This window comes from Lithobates pipiens, unplaced genomic scaffold, assembly GCF_037356315.1.
Source record: "Lithobates pipiens isolate NorthernLeopardFrog02 unplaced genomic scaffold, aLitPip1_a1.2 Scaffold_13, whole genome shotgun sequence".
In the NCBI taxonomy this organism is placed as follows: domain Eukaryota; kingdom Metazoa; phylum Chordata; class Amphibia; order Anura; family Ranidae; genus Lithobates; species Lithobates pipiens.
This window is the reverse complement of record NW_027507718.1, coordinates 72,552,765-72,577,312: the sequence shown is the minus strand read 5'-3', so window position 1 is coordinate 72,577,312 and position 24,548 is coordinate 72,552,765. Positions and strand designations below refer to the sequence as shown.

Genomic DNA, 24,548 nt, shown 5'->3' with positions numbered 1-24,548 from the left:
ATATCTTTCAAGACTTGTGATTTGGTACTTACAGTGCAACCTCAGAAAGTTGCTCTTTAGTGAGATTTAGTGGGTGATTAAAAGCTGTGATCCCATATTTGGCAGGATTTTTTCCTTCAGGTAGCTTGGAGCGCAGGATGGCATTATTCATCACGTTAAGAAATGAAGTAATAGCATGCCAGCCTTTGTTGTTAAACCACACCTGTAATAACAGCAATGTTGATATGAGACCACTCCAAAAAGTCCACACAAACTCTAATATATGTAAAACAATGCATTAAACAATACACCATCTATTTCTTAACAAAGAAGTAAAGCATGTGCACAGTTCATTCACATACAACAAGCAAAAAGCATGCATAGTATGCCCATTGCAGAGGTGAGGATATCGTACTGCATACCACTGGTCTTTAGCAGTTACACCCATTCCGAACTGTTTGTATAGCTTGTAGAACTCATTCACAATAACCCAATTATACTGTATAGTGCAATATGATAAGATGACAAAAGAAAAACCATACACACATACCTTTACATTATCCTTTGCATCTAGTCCTTTCATGAAGACCCCAAAGCTATCAAGGAAACGGTTGGCAGCCCCATTCTGTATAAACAAGAAAATCACAAAAATGCAATTTCAGATATAATTATTTCAGATTTACTTCTAGTAAAACCTGAAATGTACAGGGCCAGTGTACTAAGAAATGCTATAAAATCAAATGTCATGTTTATGATTTTTTCCAGCATGAAATCAGAACTCCTTAATGTATGCTGTATTGTAGCCTTCAACTTTTATTAGAAAATAACAAGTCTATAATATGTAATGCTTTCTCAAGCTTGAAAACAATTCTGAAATGCGAATGTGCGTATAAATGACTATAACCAGGAGCTTGACTTAGGAAGTTAGACTCAGTAGGGGTTTGTGTTTGCTAAGTGCAAATGGGATGTTCACTTTGCAAGGGAATTTGCATTTTGCAATGGAGTTTTCCATTAACTGTTTTTGCTTGCACATGCTTGGATGATGGAAGTCAGCATAGCCTCCCCACATGCACTAAGCTATGGGAGAATGACCCTTTTGCTTTTAAGAATCAACCATAACCAAATGTTTTAAAAGCAAAGTCTAGGTTTTTAATTATTTGCTGTTGAAGTCAAAGCTGGTCACAAAGTTACTTAGCTGGAAATGTTGATAACAATTATTTTGACTAGAGTTAACCTTTACATTTTTCTCTTAGTATTTTACTTTTGGTGTCTTGATTTCTTCATGTATATACAATAAAATCAAACAAAATATAATCATTGTGTTTCTGTGCTCCCCAGGATATTAAAATGCTGCACAAGACGACCCAATATTTAGATACAATTGTGATCCCTTCAAAGATTCTTGATACCAATTAAGCAGAATCATAAATCTTTAAGCAAACTTCCTCTCGGAAATTACAGTTTCAACTCCCAGAAGTTTGCCATTTTTTCCCCTTTAATTCTTTATTTAGGTAAAGAATTCAGAGTCTACGACAATTAAGCAAGTGTTACAGCAGTAAACAGCATCGTAAGACCACGTTGATCGTAACAAATCGAGATGGGAAGATTTAACCTAATAAGACGTGGTGTTGGAGTTCTCCTAAGTATACCAAAGGGTAATGGGTTTTATGCATAAACTATTCCCATCCTTTATGCAAGAAGAGTCCTCCAGATACTGCAGTCACTCACCCACATGTGTTTCAACAAGCTCTATGCTCCTTGAAAAAGCTATGTTCTGATATGGGCCCAATAAGACACACTCCCTCTCAAATATACTCTACATTGAACACTACACCTGATGACTATAAGCCATCTCACATTCAAAAATGGGAAGCTGGCCTCAACAAATCTTTTGACTCAGAACAATGCAGGCGTTTTTTTTTTTTACCTGTGCTAGGTCCAGGCGTCTTTTGATGTGTCTAATGGAAGCAATGACCTCCTCACTTGGTGGAAGTGCTGGGGAACTGCTTGCCCCTAAAGAGAAACCTCCATACCTAGGAAACCATACAATTTAGGCAAATCAGAAATCTATATAGGATCAAATGTCTACATAGAGATCATTTTGTATCATTTAACTTTATAGTAAAGTCTGATGAAGAACACCTAATGATCAAAAACATACCTGAACTCATTGACCCAGATCTTGTTCTTTAAGCTAGAAGAAAAGATACAAATGTATAAATAAACGATAAAATGATGTGATCTTGTAAGGCAAAAATGTCATTACTTACAAATAAGACAACACTTACCTTTTTCCAATGATTTGTGCATATGTTTTCACAAGATAATCAGATATGTTCCTGCCTGTGAGATTCTGCAAGATGTCTGATGTGTTTTGTACTTTCTATTTAAAAAGAACACAAATATAAGAATAATTTACACACTAAATTCATTGTTCTGTATGTCTGTGTACTATGTCTAGCAGAGATTTATCTTTAATTTATACATATAGTACCTATAGCTGATATTTTGGGCTCTGTGTTTTCTTGCAAACAGCTATACAACTCAAACCCATTACATTGAATTAAACAGATTACAATACTTATCAAACATCTAATATCATAACACATGTTGTTTAAAAAAAATGACAGTGCATGCAATTCTATACTCTATATGCAGATATCCACAATAGTCTGTTGCATTAAACAGCAGTATAACATTCACTCTTAGACTATGTTTCCACTATTGCGTCTCCAAAGTCACGCGATTTTGCCGCAATTTTTTGCCGCGGCTTGAAGCAATGCCTGTATATTCTTGAGGTCCATGGACCTCAAGTCGCATCAATGTGGGACCAAAGCAGTGCAGGGAATACTTTGAAGTAGCTGCATCTTGAAGTCGCACATATATGAACGGTACTCATTGGAAATCATGCGGTACAACTTGTAATGCGACTTTTCAGTCCCAAATCGCATGAAAGGTTGCACTAGTGGAAACCTAGCCTTAGATTATAGGCATATGCCTTCTATTAAGATGATGTTTGCGGTTTTTCACTTTTACCTGTGTAAAATAAAGGAGAGCTCTTCAATTGCACCCTACTGTTTCGATTCATGTATAGGCAGGGAAGTTCTATCCATCGACTTCTGTACAACCGCCCTGCTGGATTTTCACCAGCCAGTACCGCAGGCTATGGCCTGCAATGCTGATTAGTGTTTTCTAAAGGGAGGGAAGTTTCCCCTATGTCATAATGCAAAGCCCAGAGGGGAAGATTAATCCATCCTCATTGAGGGTGTGGATGGGGACTCGGGTCCGTTATTTTCGTTCAACTAGATAGATGCATCAGCTTTTATGGGCTACCTAAGAATGTATTCCATCCACAAGATCAGCATGGCAGCCTGGCTACTTTAATTTTTTAAAATTTGGCAGAAATTTTTTTTTCTCTCTTTTAAATAAGCAATAAACACGGATGCCAAGTACCACTTTTCATTATCACTCAACAGTTCACTTTACTTAGTTTTAAAGAATTCACAAATTATCAGCATGCAAACTTGGGCAATATTTATATTTAGAAATACCATTCAGTTTTCCTGCATTTAATATATCAGGCTCAGAGTCTCAGTGTGAAATGTACTATTTATTTAAAGTTGCTTCTATAGAAGAATGGACCATAAATTATATAGCATGCTCGCTGCCAATATATTCTCAGAATAAAGGGTTTATTGCACAATGTGGAACAGGATATGCGCATACACAGAATAAATAAAAATATTAAAAAATCTATCCAATCTCCCTAATCATATTGTTTCATGTAATCTTCACCATACCTGAAAGGGTGGCATCCCTCCAGCCCCAGGTGGACACACTGGAAGCATCTTCTTTACATTCTCATTGCTGCATTCACAGGCTGGAGAAGGGTTTTCCATTGTCCAATTCCCATACATAAATAGTTCCTCTACAGACTGAGAGACAAACTGAGTTCTCCATTCTCTATCTTCACCAGAGCAAGGGACACCCCTGTTAAATATACAATAAATGGTCAGCCCACCCAAAATTGGTAGTTTTACATATACCTCAAATTTCAGTAATGAAATTTCTGTGCTTGATTTCCTAAGTCTACATATCTGTCATGGAAATTACGAAGGGTCTGAGAGGTTCTACAGGTACCTTTGCAATCAGTCAACTTCTCCATGTGCCAAGGGAGATCACTTATCTCAGGTGCATCATTTTGCTGACTTGGAGCATGGGGAATAACTCTAGTCAGAAAGTCATGGCTTTAATTACAGCTTATTACACCTGGCCATAGATGGATTGAAATTTGGCCAGTTCAACATTTTGATTCATCTGTGGTTTTTCCCATTCAACCTAGTGAATGACTACTATTGAACGGAACGGACTGTTGGAAAATTTGTATTCAATCAGCGCATGCAGCCAATCGAATGCAGCCCTGGTCAGTGTATTCTGACAGCGGAGGAGTCCCACTGTCAGAATACAATAGTGCAGCGCTGAGGATTTCTTCATCCACCTCGAATGTGTGAATGGGGAAATCTGTTTAATATGGCTGATTAAAAAAATAGATGGCCAGCTTAAAGCAACATAAATTACTCAAAGCATTTTACTGCATCTGAAGAGGTAATATATTTACCTCTTTGGTGGCCCAGGACTAGATTGAATTGCTGCCACCTCAGCTCGAATCTCTAGCCTTTGACACTTTCAGTAGTGGTTCCTCCCATTGACCCCATTTAAACTTTGTGTCCTCTAGTGCGTCTGAAAGATGGAATCACAGGTCGCAGAGAGGGAAAAGACACTAGATACTCCTGAAGTGCCAAATGCTACGTTTGATGGAAGCTGCAGGTTCAAATAAGCCAGAAAAGTCATGCACAAACTACCAAAATGTTTCTTCTATTACAGGGAATTACTTTGGGGAATTATGGGGGCAATGACAGTATCACTTTCATAAATGAGGTACCCTGTAGGCACGCCACAATAATAGCTCTTACGCTGTATTGTTGATTAGTAATATAAGGGGGTTGATTTACTAAAGGGAAAAATACTGTGCCCTCTCCAAGAGCAGTTGCTCCAGAGCTTGGTAAATGAGCAGAAGCTCTGCTGACTTTCATCATCCAATCATGTGCAAGCAAAAATGCATTTTTTTTTTTCCTTGCACGGGATTGGGTACTCTTTGCAAAGTCAAGCCTTACCTCATTTACTAAGCTCTGGAGCAATTGCACTTGCAGAGGGCAACTGCACTCTGCAAAGTGCACAGTCTTTTTGCCTTTAATAAATCAATCCCAAGGGGTCTAAGGCTGGTTCTTTTTACTTAATCTCAACTACCTACTTCATAACTCACTTACTTAACAGAATAGCCATCCATGCATGCAGTTCCAAATCCAGGTTTTTCAAGCAAAGCTTTCAAGAGAGTCTCAGTACCAGGGTCCTCCGGGGCATCATTACTACAATGTAGAGAAAGAAACGAGTCACAGAAGGCATGCTCTTTAAAAAAGAAATTTGGTGTATAATCTTGTATATTGTTCTTTAGAAATATGGAAATATTGAATTTCTCTCCTCCAGGTACCCAAGTATATACAATAATATACATTACCTATTCTAGAAATGCAAAGCACATGTTTGAAATATAATATATTAGAGCCAGAATTTAGAAGTTTTAGAATTTTTTTTTCTTTGAGTTATATGACAGTATGGATTTCATCATGCATAAGAGGTTTAAAAAGGGAAAATGTATCATGTTAAGCCTCTAAACTCAGAGAGTTTGGATGGCCGGGGCAAATAAAAAATAACACATTTGTTTAAGCATAATATATCTGCCACATGACTACCTGAAGAAGGTATACTGTTCGTCGTACATCCAAGGCTGAATCTCAAGGCTGGGGTATTTACCAAACGGGGGCACTATAAGGCTAAACATCAGTGCAATAAGTACAAACACAGCTGGAAGCACAATCTGAAAGAAAAAATGAAGCAGAAAGGGGTTTATTTTAATTTTCCATTAAATATAGGAAATAACATGAAAACAATCTCATATCCTACTTTTGTAGAATTTCTTGTCCCCAATTGTGCTGTTACATACAGTTCTAGAGTCTAAGAAAAGTTTCACTCCATATACTGCTCATGTTTCCAGCTATGAACACACAGGATCAAAGAAAAGCTGTACTAAGAAATATACGTATAGGGGTTGATTTACTAAAGCTGGAAAGTGCAAAATCTGGTAAAGCTCTACATAGAAACCAATCAGCTTCCTGTTTTTTTGTTTTTGTGAAAGCTTAATTGAACAAGCTGAAGTTAGAAGCTACTTGGCTACCATGCACAGTTGCACCGGAGTTTGCACTTTCCATAGGCAGCCTTTGCTAAACTTCTACTTCAGAAGCTGCTAACTACTGTGTGAGCCACAGGGTTTAGTACCTCCTGAGTGACTTATTTGAAGTATGCAGATCTATGATTAGGCCCGGTTATGGGTGAAAGGCGTTAGAGTGTGGCCACAGGTGGAAAGTTTGCAGTGTGTGTTGTATGTTTTTTGAAAGCTCAATAAACCAACTAAAGACTGAGGACGTCACCACTGTGCAGCTTATCTTTGAATTTGCAGATCAGGAATTGTGACTTCACTCGGACGTCTCTAGCTGCACACTTATTCCAGCCACTAATAAAGGAGTGAAGTTACAGACAGCCAGTCCACTGTGGCTCTCAAAAGGTTAGTCCAGGTACATATTTCTTCCCTTACAGGAATTTTTATTTTTAGGAATTAACAGGGGAAAAGCATCTTCACAAGTACTTTAATTCACCTGGGCAAAAAAGCCTTTCCTGCTGCGTTTGGCATACAGCAACCTCTTCCAAAGTAAGGCAGTGAACTGCTGCCTCATCAAACTCCAGCTTTTCATGTGGTAAGAGCCTTTCCCATCAACGCCACTCAGATAATCTGTCTCTCGGGACTCTGCAGATACAAACGTACAGTGATTGTAGCCACATTAGTATTCTTGTAGCAAAACATTTGAATACTGCAACTAATATATTATATATCTCATATATACCAGGGTCCATGTCAGAGTCATTGGTATCAAAATTGTCATCCTCAGTAAACGGTCTCAGGCAGCTTTGATGGTCTCCAAATGCATATCTCTTTCTTCTAGCAGGGAGTAAGCCATCTATGAAGATTTTATAAGAGATTAATATTTTAAATCATTCAACAGCCTGTAAGAGGTCATCAAGCTGACTGGATTTTATATAGCAGAATAAGGAGATTACCTGATGTTTCCGCATCCACACCAGTATCCTCAGCCACTTTCAGGAAGATCTGCAAAAGCAAATCGCTGATTAGGAAAGAAATATAATAAAACCATATTTATTTTAGATGATGTTACATGTTCACAAAAGCCTGTGGATGTTGATATTACTATTCAGGAAACGGCATTTCTATGTTTTTTCGCTTATAACACAAAAACCATTGAGGTATTTCCTTTTGTGACTACTAGCTAGCAAAGTGTCTACTCATCATTTTGATCTCATGTGGTGTTATGTTTTTTCAGGTAATCGCAATGACAATCACAACAATAGCAATTACACACATATATATAATAATGCATTAATAAAGTCTGCTGTTTGATGTATACGTTTAAGGTATGGCTTTGCCTGTATTATTAAGTTTGTGAGTCAACATAATGAGCATTCCAAAGGATTGTGTTTAAGTATCTTAAAAAGCATGGTTCCTATAAAGTGACAAGAGCAGAGGTGTTGGCCACACCATCCAATCAGATTGACATTTTTATAAAGCAGCTATAAAAGGACTGGTAGGTCTGATCAACACTCTACGTCTTTTTCGTTTTCAAAATGCCTATGTAACAAACCACATTTTAACAAACCACATTTTACCATGATGATATGTGCAAACAAAAATTCAAAAGCAAAAAGAAGATATGAAACATGACTCATCTAACCTCTTCTAGGGTAGTGTCTGAGACTCCATAACTGGAAATTCCAAGGTCAAAGAGACGATCATCTATTTCATGAAAAAGTTCCACAAAGGCCCCTTCCTTGGCAGCTTCATAAGGTAGGACATAAGTCAGCTCGTGTCCGATGTCCTCCACAAGCCGTGCCTCAGGCACATGTTTGTTGATGAGGTTTGAAATTGCAGAGACGTCTGTCAGACCCACACAAGACAACAAAAAAAGTATTCTATGAGATTTTGTTTCTGGAGGGAGCAGTGTTACTTTTCCCATATTATGGTGTCTTGTAGCCCTTATGTGACCCAAGGAATCCTAGTTGAAACTTTGCTTTATTTTCAACAAGTTCACTGTGGTTCTGCCTTCATTTTCCCAAAGAAATAGACAGGTAGACTGGCTTTAAAAGTGAACACTGTTTAGGAAATGTCTTATGCAGAGCAAACCAACAGGTTTACCTTATAGCTTTCCTCTCCAAAACTACTTTCCTTGGCTCTCCCACTGCTCTGTCCAGCCAACAGTCCAGCATGTGGCTCACTCTCCTTCCTCCCATGTGACAGCCCTGTTGCTTATGCCGGCCACGTAAGATTTGAATCTCAGCCGGTTCAGCTTTCAATTATTATTATCATCATTATTATTATAGCCGTTAGCGATAATCACTGTCTTTTCCCGGCGGGGACGGCTTCCCCTGCTCTTCCCCACTGGGAGAAGACAATGGCCCGGGAGGAGGGATTCCTGCATCAACACTGTCTTGATGGGGGAATCGAGCAAAATTTGCTCCGTGTTTGGCAGACTTAGTGATTGGCACAGTGCTGTGACATGGGGAGGAGAGGCAGACCAAACTGAAGCTTGCAAAGGGTTTTCTCTCCTCACTTTGAGAGGATAAAAAAAAAAGAGTTGAGGAAAGAAAGTATGTGCTACTGGGGAGGGCAGCATAAAAGTTATACCTGTGGCATTACACTGTAATAAAATAACATTTGCTGTTCTCATGCATTCTTGTACAAAGAATCTACCAATGCATTTAGAAGTATTAGTTATAATTACCTATTGTAAGAGTGTCACTTTCATGGTCACTACCCAGGCCTGCATCTGAGCTACTCTGAGAGACACTATCCTCCTGAAAATTGAAAAAAATTAAATAAAATTAAATAAATTGCAAACATGTAATTCAAATATTTCTGTAAGGCATACTGAATTGGATCAAAGTAGCCCAGACAAATAAAGCTCACGTTGGAAGGAAAAACAGCAGCAGATGTACTTGTAAAAATAAGAAAGGCAGTGAAAGATTGTTAGTTTCTGATGTTGTGCTCTGAGCACTTTCATACCTTATACAGTGGTAACAATGAAATCAGTAGCCACTGTAGTTTGGTGTGGTTGCTGGATAAATCTCACTCCAGCACCATCAGTCTCAGGGATAACAGTGCTGGTGATTACAACAGTTATTGGTTGCATTTCTGATTGGACAGAAGGAAAAGTTAGATATGAGGTTAGAAAAGGAGCTGGTTGGTAATAATTACCCCACTCTTGGCTTCTCTCTTCCGTTGCCCATGTTTGTTATGTTTAGTAATCACCGTTCCTGTAGGCCCCACTCCTGAGGGTGCTGCCAGCATCGTGCTCTGACTCTGTTTGGAAGCAGGAGCTGAACTGCTGCTGTCCTGACCACAAATGACGGGGTACCGTCATCCCAAATGTTAATTTAGAAAACCAATATAGGCCTTTAAGCGATAACCAAATTACTGAATTTTCTCCTTTCATTGTCAGAAACATACAGTATTTCTCTTATGTGGTAATATGCAGAATAAATGTACTAAAGAATACCATGCACATGAAGCAAGCTAATCCTTGGGAGTAGCTAATAGTGCCCCACAGTGCACATATATAACAAACGTGGATTTTTTAAGTCTTGGAAACCATTTGCGAGGATTCCTTACTGCCAGGCTCACATAGTAAATGGTAAAATTACAAGCAATGTAAACAGGATAAAAAAATAAATTAAGTATTCTTGCAGCGACATTTATCATAAAGGTGTGCTATGAATTTTTCTAGCATTTACAATGTACGCTTATGATATTGCTATGATTTCATGGTAATGCAAATTTATCATCATTATGCTGGCATGGTGTACACTGTGGGAACGGGACCTACTGTAGGTCTTATTTTGACACAAAGGCCCTGTAGAGTTTACATTCACCATTCAAAATAACATTTGTATTGTTTAATAATGGTTTTTGTAAAGTAGTTCTATTCACTGCAAACAACTAGGGGAAACAAAGTGTAAGACCACAATATTTAAATGATCTTATTACCCTTCACTTCAGTGGCAGAATTACCAGGGTCGCAACAGTCGCACTTGTGACGGGGCTCTGAGCAGAGAGCGTGTCTCTCATGGAGACACCGGCATTGACAGTTATATTTCCGTCTGCATCCGTCCTGTCCTCTCTCTCGCATGGGATGACAGAGGGCACAGCTGATCTGCTCCCCCTCCTCTGTCCTGTGTGTGCTCTGTGGGCAGTCAAGTGTGAAGCTAACAAGCTCACATTTCCCATGGAGCACACAGAGAAGGGGGGGGGAGCAGATCAGCTGTGTCCGCTGTCATCCCATGCGAGAGAGGACAGGACAGATGGAGCGGGAAATATAACTGTCAATGCCGGTGTCTCCATGAGAGACACTATGTACGCTCAGAGCCGTGCTGTCCCGAGAAGGCAGACTGCACTAATGGGCACTGATAGAAAGCACTAATGGGCACTGATAGAAGGCACTAAGAGAAGGCAAATTATGGGCACTGATAGAAGGTGCTGATGGGCACTGATAGAAGGCACTGATGGGCACTGATAGAAGGCACCGATGGGCACTGATAGAAGGCACCGATGGGCACTGATAGAAGGCACAGATGGGCACTGATAGAAGGCACAGATGGGCACTGATAGAAGGCACAGATAGGAGGTATTTATGGGAACTGATAGGAGGCATTGATGGGCACTGATCGGAGGCATTGATGGGCACCAATAGGCTGCACTGATAGGTGGCATTGATGGGCACTAATAGGTGGCACTGAGGAACAATGGTAGGCAGAACTTTGGCAGTATTGATGGGCAGCATTGAAGAGTACTGATAGGTGGCACTGATGGATGCTGTTAGGCAGCATTAATGAGCACTGATAGGTGGTGCTGATAGGCAGAATTGATGGGCACTAATAGGCCCTATTAATGAGCACTGATAATTAACACGTGTAGGCGTAATTGATGGGCACTGAGAGGCAGCATTGATGGGCACTAATAGGTGGCATTGATGAGCACTGATAGATGGCACTGATGATTGGGGCACTGATTATCAGTGTAAACAATTTACTGACATTCTTGACAGTTAACAGCAGTCCTTTCCTAACACAGACACAGCGTGGGAGGAAAGGGCTGCGGATAACCGGCAAGTCTGTTTACATGTGATCAGCGGATCACATGGTAAAGGGCCGCTCTGATTGCGCTGGATGCATGTCCCAGGGGGTATACAGGAAGCATGGTTTTAGGAGGATGTCCATGGACATCTTTCCAAAATTGGAAGCCCGGTGCTCGGATGGAAGGGGGGACCATTATGGTTTCTTGCACCGGAGCCCTGAAGGTTCTAGTTACGCCTCTGCTTCACTTCCTATGCCTGTGACACCAAAAGAAAAAAAAAGGATAAGAGGGTTCACCAGTGCAGCAAATCAAAGATGGCAACCAGAACGACACGGTGGTCCTAACAACCCACTCGTTTAAAAAAGCATTTAGCTCTATATTTAGGTGAGTGTTTGCGTATTTATTGCCATAACAAGGGTATACATACAGTATATGTAGGACATAGGTGTTAAGGTTTTACGTGTTAAGGTTTTGTGTTTGTTTTGTTTTTTACTATAAAAACATAGGAAGCTGTTTTCAAAGGTAAAATTTTGGACTAAACATACCTTTTTCAGATAAGACATTGTACTGCTGCTGTTCCTGCAAGAACTAAGTGAAGAGTCGGTGTCTCTCTTCACTAATGTTAGGTAGTAGCCAGTCCCCAGTTGGTTCTTTAGATATAGAGATGAGCCAACACAGCACAGTTTTCCATGGGATATTATAGCAATTCGATCACCAAGGATGTCAGCCTCATCCATGTGATGTGTGGATAGGATGATTGTCCGTCCTGGAAAAATGTTCTAGATTATTGGATAATTTTTTGAGGTATAATGCATAAACATAATACATGAACAGTTTTTGCATATAAACACTTGACATATAAAATAAACGGTTTACTTTGGCATTTATTTCGGACTTTAAAGCAGGAGTTATCTTTAGTAAAAACTGCATGTCAAAGCAATCAATGATTCAAAATATATAGGCAAGTGAGGTTATAGGTAAATCTTGACTTTTCACGTAAAAGTCAAGCTAAACCTTGCCCATGCCCACCCCTAAGCCTACCTATTAGTTGATTAATGTAAAGGGAGGCGTCACAGAGCAACAAGACAGTAGGAGGAGTAGTGCTTGATTTTTTATTGGAAAAATTCAAATTCATATATAAATTCAGCTACTTTAGTCCTGCATTTTTACATCATGCACTCAGTTTGAATTAAACAGGTTTGTTATTAAGTTTACTTAAATGTACCTCTATGGTACAAATCCACCAAATGCTTTTTTTTCTCGGGTTCTTGGCAGAGCTCTGACATGTAATCTGAGAGGAAATCTACCCCAATATAAAAGGGCTAAAATGGACATATCAATCATTACACCAGTAGATTATACCTCATATGTTTTTTTGCTATCTTAGGCCCAAAAATCTTTCAGCAATTAAGTCAAAGTGAAGGCAACAAATAACCTTCACTGTACTTATAGTGGAAATAAAGCATTTCACTTTGGTTTGTCCGATGTAAAAAAAAGCCTGACCCGCCTCTCATTACCTCTTATTATCATATCCCTTGGAAAGGCACCATAAAAATGGACTCCTGGTAAATAGCTGAAATCTGGGCAGCTCCCAATATACATTATATTTTCCATGACAAACAATGTATTATACTACAAAAGATGCAAAGGCAGTTATGAACATGGATTACCTTGTCTGTATTTAAGAAGCAGGTCCCAGATACCTCTACGGGAATATGGGTCAACTCCAGCTGTGGGCTCATCGAGGATGACAACCTTTGATCCACCCACAAAGGCTAAGGCTACTGACAGCTTCCTTTGCATACCACCTGTAAGACAAATGTCAAGTTCCTTCTCTAACACCATTTAAAGCCAGGATAGCATTGGGTTTGTACATTCAATATTGAATGATTAAAGGACAACTAAGCAGAATTAATGTGTTCCCTGTTACCTGTTGATGAATGCATTTATTGTTTAGAAATAATAACGCTAAATTGTATGTTTTTTTTTTTTTCTAATATTTAAACATTTTAGTAAAACAGTTCTTCCCTAACACAGTAGACATTTATAAATAAAGGGTATACATGTACACATAATCCTTGGTTAAACAGGATATTAATATGGTATGTTTTTTAAAATTTATAGTAATAAAATTGCTGAATTCTCATGGTAATCCAAACCACACATGCATCTAAATTCATCTAACTAAAGCTTCCTATAGAAGGATTGAAATTTGGCTGGTCCCTGCTGAACTAAACAAATTTAGAGCCATGTATGGGCACTGTGGGTGTACAGAAGTTAATCTACCGATCGACTTCTGTACAACCGCACTGCTGGGAAATTAACTTTCAATCAGTGCTGCAGGTTACAGCCTGTGGCGCTGATCAGTGTATTCTGATTACAGGGAAGCCTCTCTGCTGTCAGAATACAATGACACAGCTGGGAGGATTCCTCCATCCACTTTGAATGCATGAATGGGCAATTTGGGTCAGCTTTTTTGGTTGAACAAAAAAAAAAACCTGACTCATCTATGGACAGCTTAATACTCAGGGAGTAGATGCTCCTTTCTACAGATGCTCTGTGCGAGTTCATTCTAAAGGCAGCGTGCCACTCCATGCATCTACCATTGTAGTGGTGCCATTGCAAAGGCATATAACAGTCACCAAACCGTTTCCAAAAAAGATTTGTGGTATTTTCCTTGTGTGACAATAATTGTACACAATTTTGTCTGTGTTGAAAATGCACAGCAGCTCAACAGTCTTGAAGGGATTTATGAGAGATGTCTTGACAATAACAATCCTGTCATGCGAGTACAGTGGCCATGACAATCACAAGCTAAGAACCTGTTGCTATTTAATCTTGCCCTTTAAAATTAAACCCACATTTGCCAGTTTTGTGGCACATTGGGCTCCCTGGGTCATTCAAGAACATAATCAATCCCCCTAGCCTTGGCCATGCTCCACTTTTTCACATAAGTTGAAATTGTTTTTTAAATAAAACAAACAAAAAACAAAGCCACACATTCTGTCTGCTGAGTTTGCCCAATCCGGCTTTAATTTGAAAAAGATAGTTGCCTGGCATTATACAGATTCAAAACCTATGAATTACTTACCTAATACAAGCATGGAGTAAATTAAAAAAAGAAGTAGTCAGATTTTCTTATCCCTATGCTTGTCAAGGTCAGGGACTTTGAAAGTAATGAAGTCAGCATAACAGCCAGGCATCTAATATTTCCAAAATCAAAAGGTCAGCAATTGCAAACCTACCTCAGGGACTTCAGTTAATTTACCACTACTAACTCATCACTGATTTTTTTTTTACCATGTTGTGAAATGAAACACTGAATGTGTGCATTTCCTTGGGGCAGGAAAGAGAAGGAAATGCCAGGAAATGAAACACACTAGCAATGATTACACATTATTAGCATTAGTGTGGATTAAATGAACACTTCTGTAGTTAACACACTGACTTGATGTAATTTCCCAGAAAATCTTTTCATTTGTTGTAGGTTTAAAACAAATGCAAATGGATGTATATTCAGTTAATTTATTAAATCCACACTATATATATTACCTGACAGCTGACTTGTCTTGTATTTTTTCTTATTGGGAAGGCCAACGTCAATTACCATCTGTTCCATTTCTGTTTTTACCTTCTCTTCTGAAAGTCCTTTCAGTCGTGCATAAAACCAGATGTGTTCTTCAACAGTGAGCCTAGAGGGAAATGTAGAGAGGCACAGATGAGGAAGCATATCCGCATGCCTCGCTAAAGCTCCATAGACACGGAAAAGGGCATACGGCTCGCAAGTGTTGACAGACTATGTTCACTTACAAATGAGCAACCTTATTCCCATGTATTTTTATATAGTCATATGTATAGTCATTATTCATTTGCATTAACTATATTTGTTAATTTCTGAAGTGACAAACTTACAAAGGAATAATGTAGATAATGCACACAAAGGCTTTAAAAAAATACACATAAATCTTCATGCATGACCTATTTTTTTCTAAACTATATGAACAGTACTTAAAATACATATGCAACATACCTGGGAAATTCAAATTGACAATACGATAAAAACAATGCAGAGGTGACCTCTACTGTAAACAATGTCACGCTATCAATTGATCTAGTTATAGAGATCTTAAGTTACATTTATGGTCGGAGCCCTATGTCCGGGAGAGATGTGAACCACATAAATACGTCACAAGACTAATAACATACAGCAGACCTGAAGTGTGCCCTGGTCTGCTGGAAGGTATGCCAAGGGGGCATACCCAAGATAAGTGAGTGGATAATTTGTAGAGAAAGTGTTTTAAGTGCCTTAGGAAGGGGAAAGGGTGGGTATCATGCACTGGAACCAACAAAGACCAGTGTGGGTGGTCTGCTTAAATACCCCTCCCAGGGCTCCTCCCATAATTTCAGGCCTCCATACGAGCCCTATGTCCAGGAGAGATGTAAACACGTCACAAGACTAACATAAAGTAGACATGAAGTGTGCCCTGGTCTGCTGGATGGTATGGTATGGATGGTATGCCAAGAGAGGGAGGCAAAACACTTGGTTAGGGAGGTAATTATTTATTTTAGCTGATAACGTACTACTGGGCAAGCTTGCTGATGGCTTGTAACTTTTCTGCCCTTCAGATTCAGAATGTATCAGACAAAGCAAGTGGAATTTCCACCTGCCCATTCTCTTGATGAAATGATCCGGTACCCCATGTTGTGATGCTGCTGACACTGCTCCGAGCCGGAATGAATATCCAGATTACTGGCTGAGGTCAAGGCCTTAGTTAAGTGAGAGGATCCTAATTTGTCTGGTGAACTGGCTACCACTCAGAGGGTTGATAGGGAAAGGTAGCAATGGGCTAGACTCCGACAGGTCGGCTAGATGACATAATGGCTGGTCCAGAATGGCCACTGGGTACTAGGCGTTGAGAGTCTTGGATAGCTTGATATCTAGCCCGGGACTGTACTGTTGCATTTTTGGTCAATACGAGGTGCAGGTTGACGTGATTCTGATTGCATGTCAGATGGCATTTGCCTAGTACCTGACAGCCGGGGCCGATGATGGTGAACTTGCTCGGATATAAGAAGCCAGAGTTCGTGGCCCCGGAAGATGGGTGAAGATGGATTCTCGCTGCTGGTGGGGACAGCGGTGACATTGCAGGCTTTGGTTTCAGGTTAGTGACACATAATGGGCTATTATGCGATGCATAACAGCCCATTATGATTTATCCTTGCAGGGAAATAAAGAGGACATAAAACCCATCAGGGTTTACTTCCTCTATAAAGTAATGTGTGGCCTCTCTGGCTCACAGAGACTTTTGGAAGGCAGGAGGGTGCTGCTGCATAATCATGTGTTTTTCATTGGGCCTTTGTAGTGCATTTTGACATTTTTTTACGTGTGTTTGATGCATTTTCACACTTCCCTCATTTTTTAAAGCAGGAGGAGCTTGGTTGTTAAACAGAAAACCCTGACAAAAACACAACTACATCCATTTTACATGCAGTTTTCATGCAATCCCATGGAGGTCTATGGGGCCCAAAACACACTATGCTGCACCAAAAATTTTCAAAAATTGCACTGCACCATATTGCATTGATGTGAATTTCCATTGCTGTGCATTGCAGCGTGACACAGGAGAAATCGCACTAGTGTGAGTGGGACATTACATTAAGGGTCAAGTGTCGCATATAATTTCAGCTGCCTATGTTTATATCTACTGATCATTTAGACACATGATTTTTACTGCAAGTACCTTTCTCTTATGTATTATTCCTGTTATTGTTTTGGTTGGGCCAACAAATAATTGCCCAGTTTTGAGCTATAAACCAGTTATTATAATTTGGGCAGAAATGATAAAATGGAAGCATGTTTCTATATACATAAAAATATGAACTAAAAGATATTCCCTAAGAAATTAGTTCACAACCGTGTAACAGAGCTGTCAGTGTACAAAGTATAATATGAGCTCATTATCTTGAATGTGTGTGCTAATGCACAAAGAGTAAAGATGAATGCATTATCACACTCTGTTTTTAGATAAATGTTGGAACTGTAAATCACTACAGATAACTAAAGGCTACTAATGCTGAATCACCAGTTTTCTTTACCAGTCACCTTACATTAGGCTAATCAAATTATCAGGCCATGGGAAAATATGCAGGTGTCAACGTACATTTTTTCCACGCTTTTCATTTTTCTAAAGACGTGACTTAACAAGTTGCCTGTAATTCACTTTGCATTCTTTAAATGTCTATAATAATGGAACTCAAGCTCTTTGTGATATTGTAAGATATGAAATATAACAGAATTGTACAGTTATGTAGCTATGTTAACCTCCCTGGCGGTACGATTATTTTGGATTTTAGGTGCTAAAAGCGGTACCATTATTTTGCATGAAAATTTGGCGTTTTATATTGTAGTCCTGCAATTCTTAGGAATAACTCTCTTAAATCTGTCCAAACCAGAGTCTAGCAGACATCCCGGGTATGATAAAGTTTGAAAAATTAAATCATAAATTATAATATAATAAATAATTATAAATAATTGTACCAAATAATAATATAACAATAATAAAAATTATTCAATAATGTAATCAAATCAAAAACACTGAAATTTGCTCAGTTGCAGAATTGTCACTGTCATTACTTTTCAGTATTTGATGACGGATCTCCCCACAAATCGCTATCGCTCAATTCTGCGAGTGATTCTAATTTATTATCGCTGTTTTCTAGCTGGTCTAAAATCATTTTTCATGTACAGTGACAGTTTTGGTTGCTATGGGCAATCTCCAGTTTCCAGGCATAAAGAACAGTTTTTATTATATAAAAGTGCATGCAGGACACTGGGCAGACCACTAGGGACAACGGGGATGTGAAATATTTACATACAGCAATGTAATCTGTAAGATTACATTATACTGTATGTTTACTGTTTGTTTCACTTTTTGAATTTGGCGCCGATCTCCGTGCCCGTGCGTCGCAACGCTCGCAGGGCACGGAGATCGGCGATGTAATGCATCGAGCGAGACACGGCTCGCTCGTACAGCGGGGATACAACGCTGGATCCGAGGGAGAAGGTAAGTAAACCTCCTCCTGGATCCAGCGATGCAGTCCCGAGTCTGGCTCGGGGATACCGCTTTTGGTATGAAAAATCCACCCCGAGTCAGACTCGGGAATACCGTCAGGGGGGTTAAGTAAGCCTGCACCAATAAAGCACGGAGTACACAGTACTGATATCTCCCTCAGAAATACTATAATACTTTTTCCCTGGCTGTCATTTTGTTCCAATTCTTTGCACATAACACTTAAATTGAAATCAGTAGTTTGACAGCATTCACTTAGCTAAACATAATAGCCATTACTGCTTTAGTAAATCAACTCCAATCTCTCAATATATATATATATATATATATATATATATATATATATATATATATATATATATATATACATACATACATACATACATACACATATATACATATACATACACACACACACACACACACACACACATATATACAAGTTCTTCAACAAAATAAAATTGTAGAACAGTCATAAACATGACAAAAGCTGCAATAAAATAATGCAGAATGGATTAGGACACTTTTATACTGCCCTGCTGCGGTGAAAGTGTGCCTACTCTGTGATAAATCATCAGTACCTATGTATACCTAAGTGCTAGATTAAAGCAGTATATAAAATGTATAATAAATAAATGTAATAGTAGTAAATGTGTTTTTTTTTCTGCTCATGTTTTGCCTTCCCTGGGTTTGCCCTTCTTCCTCATCAACATGCTCATGGCATTTTTAAATAAAAATCTTTCCAGTATTTTAGAACCAGTAATGTTATCACTGGATCTCAATGGTTCTCTATGCAATGTAGGCCAAATGGTAGAAAGGGCCCACTTCTGCCTCAGTACTCCTCTCAAGAGCCCTCAGCCCTGATTCAAGCAATAGGCTGGCTCGTGGGATGAGTTATGCATGTATAAAAATACCCTCATGGGTGAGTGTTAGTCTGTAGGAGTGTGGATTACTATTCAGACTACATTAGCATGTAGCCTCCATGACTGCAATAACTTAAATCCAATATATAAAGGAACAGGCCAAGGACAGTAAGGCTGGAAGGGAAAGCACTAGATGATGCTGAATATCTACCAGCCAGTAAATTAGAGCAGGCTCTATCTGACTTACTGCAGCTTCCAAAGTACACTGTGAGAAGCTCAGAGTGTGCAGTACAATTAGTGTAAACAATTACATTGCACGAAAGAAGCCTACACAACTGTGCAAGACTTGTGATTTTTTCAAACGAGTCCGGTGCGGTTTCGTTCAGTGGTTCAGGTACGATTCAAGTGTTAATTTGAAAAGCATACGATACTTGTACTCACACCTGAATGGGCCCTAAAATCATGCAGGATTCTTTCAAAAACGGACTGCAGCTGTCCCGGACATATGTTAACCACATGCTATGCCAATAGGATGTGGTTCAAACAGCATCCAATTATAATAATAATAATATAATAATAATAAAAATTATTCAATAATGTAATCAAATCAAAAACACTGAAATATGCTGAGTTGCAGAATTGTCGCTGCCATTACTTTTAGTGTTTGATGATGAATTTCCCCACAAATTGCTATCGCTCAATTCTGCGAGTGATTCTAATTTATTATCGCTGTTTTCTAGCTGGTCTATAACCACTTTTGATGTAAACTGACACTTTTTGGTTGCTATGGACAATCTCCAGTTTCCTGGCATAAAGAACAGTATTTATAATATAAAACTGTATGCAGGACACTGGAGAAACCACTAGGGACAAAGGGGATGTGTAATAATTTGATACAGTACTGTAATCTGTAAGATTGCAGTATACTGTATCTATACTGTGTATTTTACTTTTTGAATTTGGCGCCGAACTCCGTCCCCGTGCGTCGCAACGCTCGCAGGGAACAGAGCCCAGGGATGTGACAGATCGAGCAGAGGACAGCTTGCTGATCACAGCGGGGAGACATCGCTGGATCCAGGGGACAAAGTAAGTAAACCCCTTCATGGATCCAGCAATGTGATCCCGAGTCTGGCTCGGGAATACCGCTTATGATATTTAAATCTCACCCCGAGCCAGACTCGGGAATACCGCCAGGGAGGCTACAGGCCTACTTTCTTTGGAAAATCAAGTATATATAAATTGTAACACAAGATAAAAGCATTTCGAATACTCACATATCAAAGAGTACATTATGCTGAGGACAAACTCCCAAGTTTTGTCTGATAGAATTGAGCTCTGTTCGAATGTCTTTTCCCATTATGTAAGCTGTGCCAGAGGTTGGTGGGAACAGCCCAGTCAATATGGACCTTCAAGAAAAATTATAAAAAATAGGTATTTTGTTTTATGTTTTTTTTTAATTATTATTGCATCGACTGAATTATGAAAAAAAACAGACTTTAACACATGTAAACCCTACCACATTACCAAAACTTATACATGATTATGCCTTAACATTGTTTTTTCTATAATAACTCTTTGGTCAAATATAAAGCTTTAGAATTGCTCAGTATCTCTATTTATCATGTGGGGGCACAAGGCTGCCACGTTTGCTAAACTATTATAGTTGATATCCTGGCTACAAACCTGAGCTTGTAAAAATGCTAACCAGGTTGTTCTATGCTGTTTGTCCTGTCCAGAGGCACCTGGAAAGCTTGAATGACTTTGAATGCATGAGATTATGTAACCCAGATACAGTACAAAAAATTAAATGGGTGGACTTTCTACAATAAGAACATATGCTTTGCTTCCTGGATAGGAGTTCACTGGTTGATTTTACTTTATGTCCAGAAAAGTACCCTACTTACATTGTTGTAGTTTTTCCAGCTCCATTGTGTCCTAAAAAAGAAGTGATCTGCCCTTCATAGAAGCTCAATGACAGGCCATCAACTGCCACTTTTTTTCCATCACGATAAATCTTTACCAGGTTCTGGATGGAGACTCCTAGCTGAAGGTGAGCAGGCTCTTCTTCCATGCAGGCTAAAATATAAAATAATTAGGAGATGTTTTCTTCAAATAAATAAAACATACCTGCATGTCTGATATAATTTAATATATGATAAATAATATTGGTTGTATATTTTGTAGTAGTAGTAGTAAATGGTTTTAAATGTGATTACCTTCAGATGGTCCTTTTTGTAAGGATGGGTGGTGAAAGTTGTCATTCGGTTCTTCTCCACACCAATATGACTTTGTGAAGGGGAAGTACCAAGCTCTAGGTATTCCAAACTGGCCTATACATTAAAGCAATAAAATGAAGGTGGATAAAAAGAGGAACAAATAAGCTTAAAACAAAAACATGTGTTGTCTTCTTCCTATTGTTATCATCTTTCAAAAATTGATTATATGCTTACATTCAAAAGTTATAATAATCAGTGGACGTGGGTAAAACATACATTAAGGGCAACAAAACATGGTCTGATATTAAGATCCCATAAAAACTGAAAATTAGTGAGCCATATCCATCAAGTTAATATATATCATATACCACAGATGCAAAGTGAAAAATGTTTTAACTGTTGACCAGATTATTAAATACATCTCACCTGGAAAAACTGCTTCAATATACCAAGTCATCACTCCATACAAAAGTGTGTCAAAAAGCATCATGAAGCCAGAGGTTGTGAGACTGTACCCATCTTCCTGCAGAGGACTGTCCAAAAGATTGCTCCACTGTACCCCGACACCTTGCTCCTCAAAGAGGGCAAAAACTTCACAGCCAAATCCAAAAGCCACAGGTGACAAAAAGCTCTGCAAGAACAATGTAGACATTGTAGAGATCAGGAAAGACTAAAACAGTTATCTCAGAAACTAAATGTACCAAACAGTCTGAAAGAAGACCAGTATTTATGACTGGCACTAATCAAAGTCCAATGTATATTTTTAAATCAAATGGAAGATTGTACTGAATAATCCAACCGGTTGACATAGTCAATTTTGATTAACAGTGGCAAACATTTTTAAGCAATCAGTGAAATGGGATTTATTAAAAAAAAAAAAAAAAAAAGTATAATTGCAAAAGGTTCTAAAACTTCCTATACCTCACAAATTAAAATAGCAATTAACATTACATTTTATATGAAGTATGTGATTTCTACTCAGGGACTATTTCTAATAACAAGCATATATAACTGCACAGTAAATGCTTTACATTCTAAGCTGTATAAGAAAATAACATCCTTACAGCAAAAATCTTGAGAGAGAATCCAACGTAGTCTTGCCAAGCTACACACAGAACATAAGGCAAGTAAAGGGTAAAGTAGATGATGCCACCACAAGCTGCTGCCAAGTTGGCTCTTGAAAAAATGGTGCTGATCAGAAAGCATTGTGATATGGTCACCACTCCGAAAATAGACAAGAAGACAAAGACCACGCTTGGATCACTATACGGCAGAAGGTTTCCCGTCTGGTAATGAAATATGGGAATATGATTAGTGAAAATTAGACATACATTGCATATTATAACATAGCTCATGTACATTATCTTTTTGTGTTGACATTACCTTCAAAATCAGGACCAACAAAGCAGCACTCATTAGAAGAGGAATTAAACTACTAATAAACCAGCTCAGCCATAGAATTCCATTGTCAAGACCCATAATTCTCATGGTTTCTTTCAGACGAGCTTCTTTCTCATAAACTATACCCTTGATGATTACAGCTACAGAATAGATCCAGGCTAAGGTCATAAACAAGGGCAGTGATCGACTCATAACACGAAGAAATCTAAAAAAGAAAAAAAAATTCTAAATAAGCTTAATTTAGACATATTTACAGTTCAAACATCTTACATCCTTCTTTTCACAAGACTGTTCATACAAGGAAGCCAAGAGTTTCCTCACCAGAGCCAAAAACTGAGCATATTTAAAAGGTCATGTAAAATTAAAAAGCAGACTATAAAATCCCATAAAAAAAGTGTTGGGACTTCTAATCTTACGAACAGAAGGTATGAATGGAAGTTCCTATACAGTATCTATCTAGTGTTCTAATGAGCAAAATAAGGTGTTTATGCCTATAATCCTAATTGATTTTCCAACTAGAAAACCAACAACTTGAGTCTGAATGCTCCAAACAGTGACATTTAGTTTTTACGTACATGTCATCCACATAGCATGGGTAGGGCATTTGTTGGACATAGACTCCTGTCCTCTTCTCTGTTCCAGTCTGTATTCTGATGATGGCTTGTTCAATAACATCCTGCAGGTATGTAAACCCTCCCCAGATGTAACGCATGTCTTCAAATGGATCAGCACGAGGGCCTGGATCCCAATAGCTAATAATACATTTAAAAATAAATTGTCAACGATTTATTTGGACTTTTATTAAATATATATTAAGACTGAAACAATGGCATAGAAAAACAATTACTAAATTCAAAACAAAAGTTTTCAAATAAAAAAAAAATCTGTTGTCAACATCAGAATTTTTTTTTTTTTTTTTTACAAACATAGTCACAGGATCAAGGTTAACATATCACTGGATTCTTATCTAGTTGCTGGTAAGGAACTAGTAGCAAGATATTGAAATCATCTCTCCTGTGAACTTTGGACCTGTGAGATTATACAGAGAAAAACAGATTAATAACATTAAAAAAAAAGCTTTGGTATGCTCACCCATCCTTAATTTTATTGGTTCTTTCCACATTGTCTATGTCCATGCGTATTTTATACTTGATGTGTTGAGGCAATACTGTGTCATTTTCTGGAAGGTCCACAAAGACTACACCTGCCCAGAACTTTCTATCATTTAGTAGTTCCGTGGATTTATCAATAAGAATTTCCTCTGTATCCACTGCTTCTAACTTGTCCAGGTTGACACACTGAAAAGTATAGTTGTTAAGAAAAATTACCTTGTATTCTTTTATGAGTGATTGCAAGGAAAATTACCTAATTTGTTTGCATTGAAAATATATGTGATCCTGTATTAAAAATTGTATTGTAACTGTACTGTCTGCCATGTTGTAAAGCACTGCACAAACTTTTGGCATGACTATAAATCCTTTTCAATAATAATCATGATTGCAATATAACACCAGTTAATCAATGAATCAAACAATAAAATTATGTGTCTTACATGTAGATACAATTAAAGATACAATCAATTAACCACCAATCGTAACGATACCTATATATATATATATATATATATATATATATATATATATATATATGTATATATATCAGATGTCTTTATCTTTTAGAGGTTGTCTAAAGCAGTGTTTTTCAA

At 38.3% G+C, this 24,548-nt stretch overlaps 1 protein-coding gene across 4 annotated transcripts in view; it reads right to left on the bottom strand.

The window, feature by feature from the left end:
• Positions 1-24,548, bottom strand: part of ABCA1 (ATP binding cassette subfamily A member 1) — a 151,150-nt gene that overhangs the window by 35,255 nt on the left and 91,347 nt on the right. The window contains exons 13-37 of one of the 4 annotated variants that reach the window (XM_077475186.1): positions 23,936-24,141; positions 23,419-23,595; positions 22,826-23,048; positions 22,507-22,728; positions 21,869-22,073; positions 21,443-21,556; positions 21,131-21,302; positions 20,501-20,632; positions 14,846-14,985; positions 12,964-13,101; positions 11,839-12,059; positions 9,419-9,556; positions 8,947-9,018; positions 7,899-8,111; positions 7,210-7,258; positions 6,996-7,109; positions 6,750-6,898; positions 5,790-5,914; positions 5,307-5,405; positions 3,780-3,969; positions 2,268-2,362; positions 2,141-2,173; positions 1,907-2,012; positions 530-604; positions 33-202 (exon numbers count right to left, since the gene is read on the bottom strand). In XM_077475186.1, coding sequence (XP_077331312.1) covers positions 33-202; positions 530-604; positions 1,907-2,012; positions 2,141-2,173; positions 2,268-2,362; positions 3,780-3,969; positions 5,307-5,405; positions 5,790-5,914; positions 6,750-6,898; positions 6,996-7,109; positions 7,210-7,258; positions 7,899-8,111; positions 8,947-9,018; positions 9,419-9,556; positions 11,839-12,059; positions 12,964-13,101; positions 14,846-14,985; positions 20,501-20,632; positions 21,131-21,302; positions 21,443-21,556; positions 21,869-22,073; positions 22,507-22,728; positions 22,826-23,048; positions 23,419-23,595; positions 23,936-24,141 — 3,578 coding nt within the window. Of the gene's footprint in view, positions 1-32; positions 203-529; positions 605-1,906; positions 2,013-2,140; positions 2,174-2,267; positions 2,363-3,779; positions 3,970-5,306; positions 5,406-5,789; positions 5,915-6,749; positions 6,899-6,995; positions 7,110-7,209; positions 7,259-7,898; positions 8,112-8,945; positions 9,019-9,418; positions 9,557-11,838; positions 12,060-12,963; positions 13,102-14,845; positions 14,986-20,500; positions 20,633-21,130; positions 21,303-21,442; positions 21,557-21,868; positions 22,074-22,506; positions 22,729-22,825; positions 23,049-23,418; positions 23,596-23,935; positions 24,142-24,548 lie in introns of all 4 variants that reach the window. The other 3 variants (XM_077475187.1, XM_077475189.1, XM_077475188.1) reach the window with 3 other exon arrangements.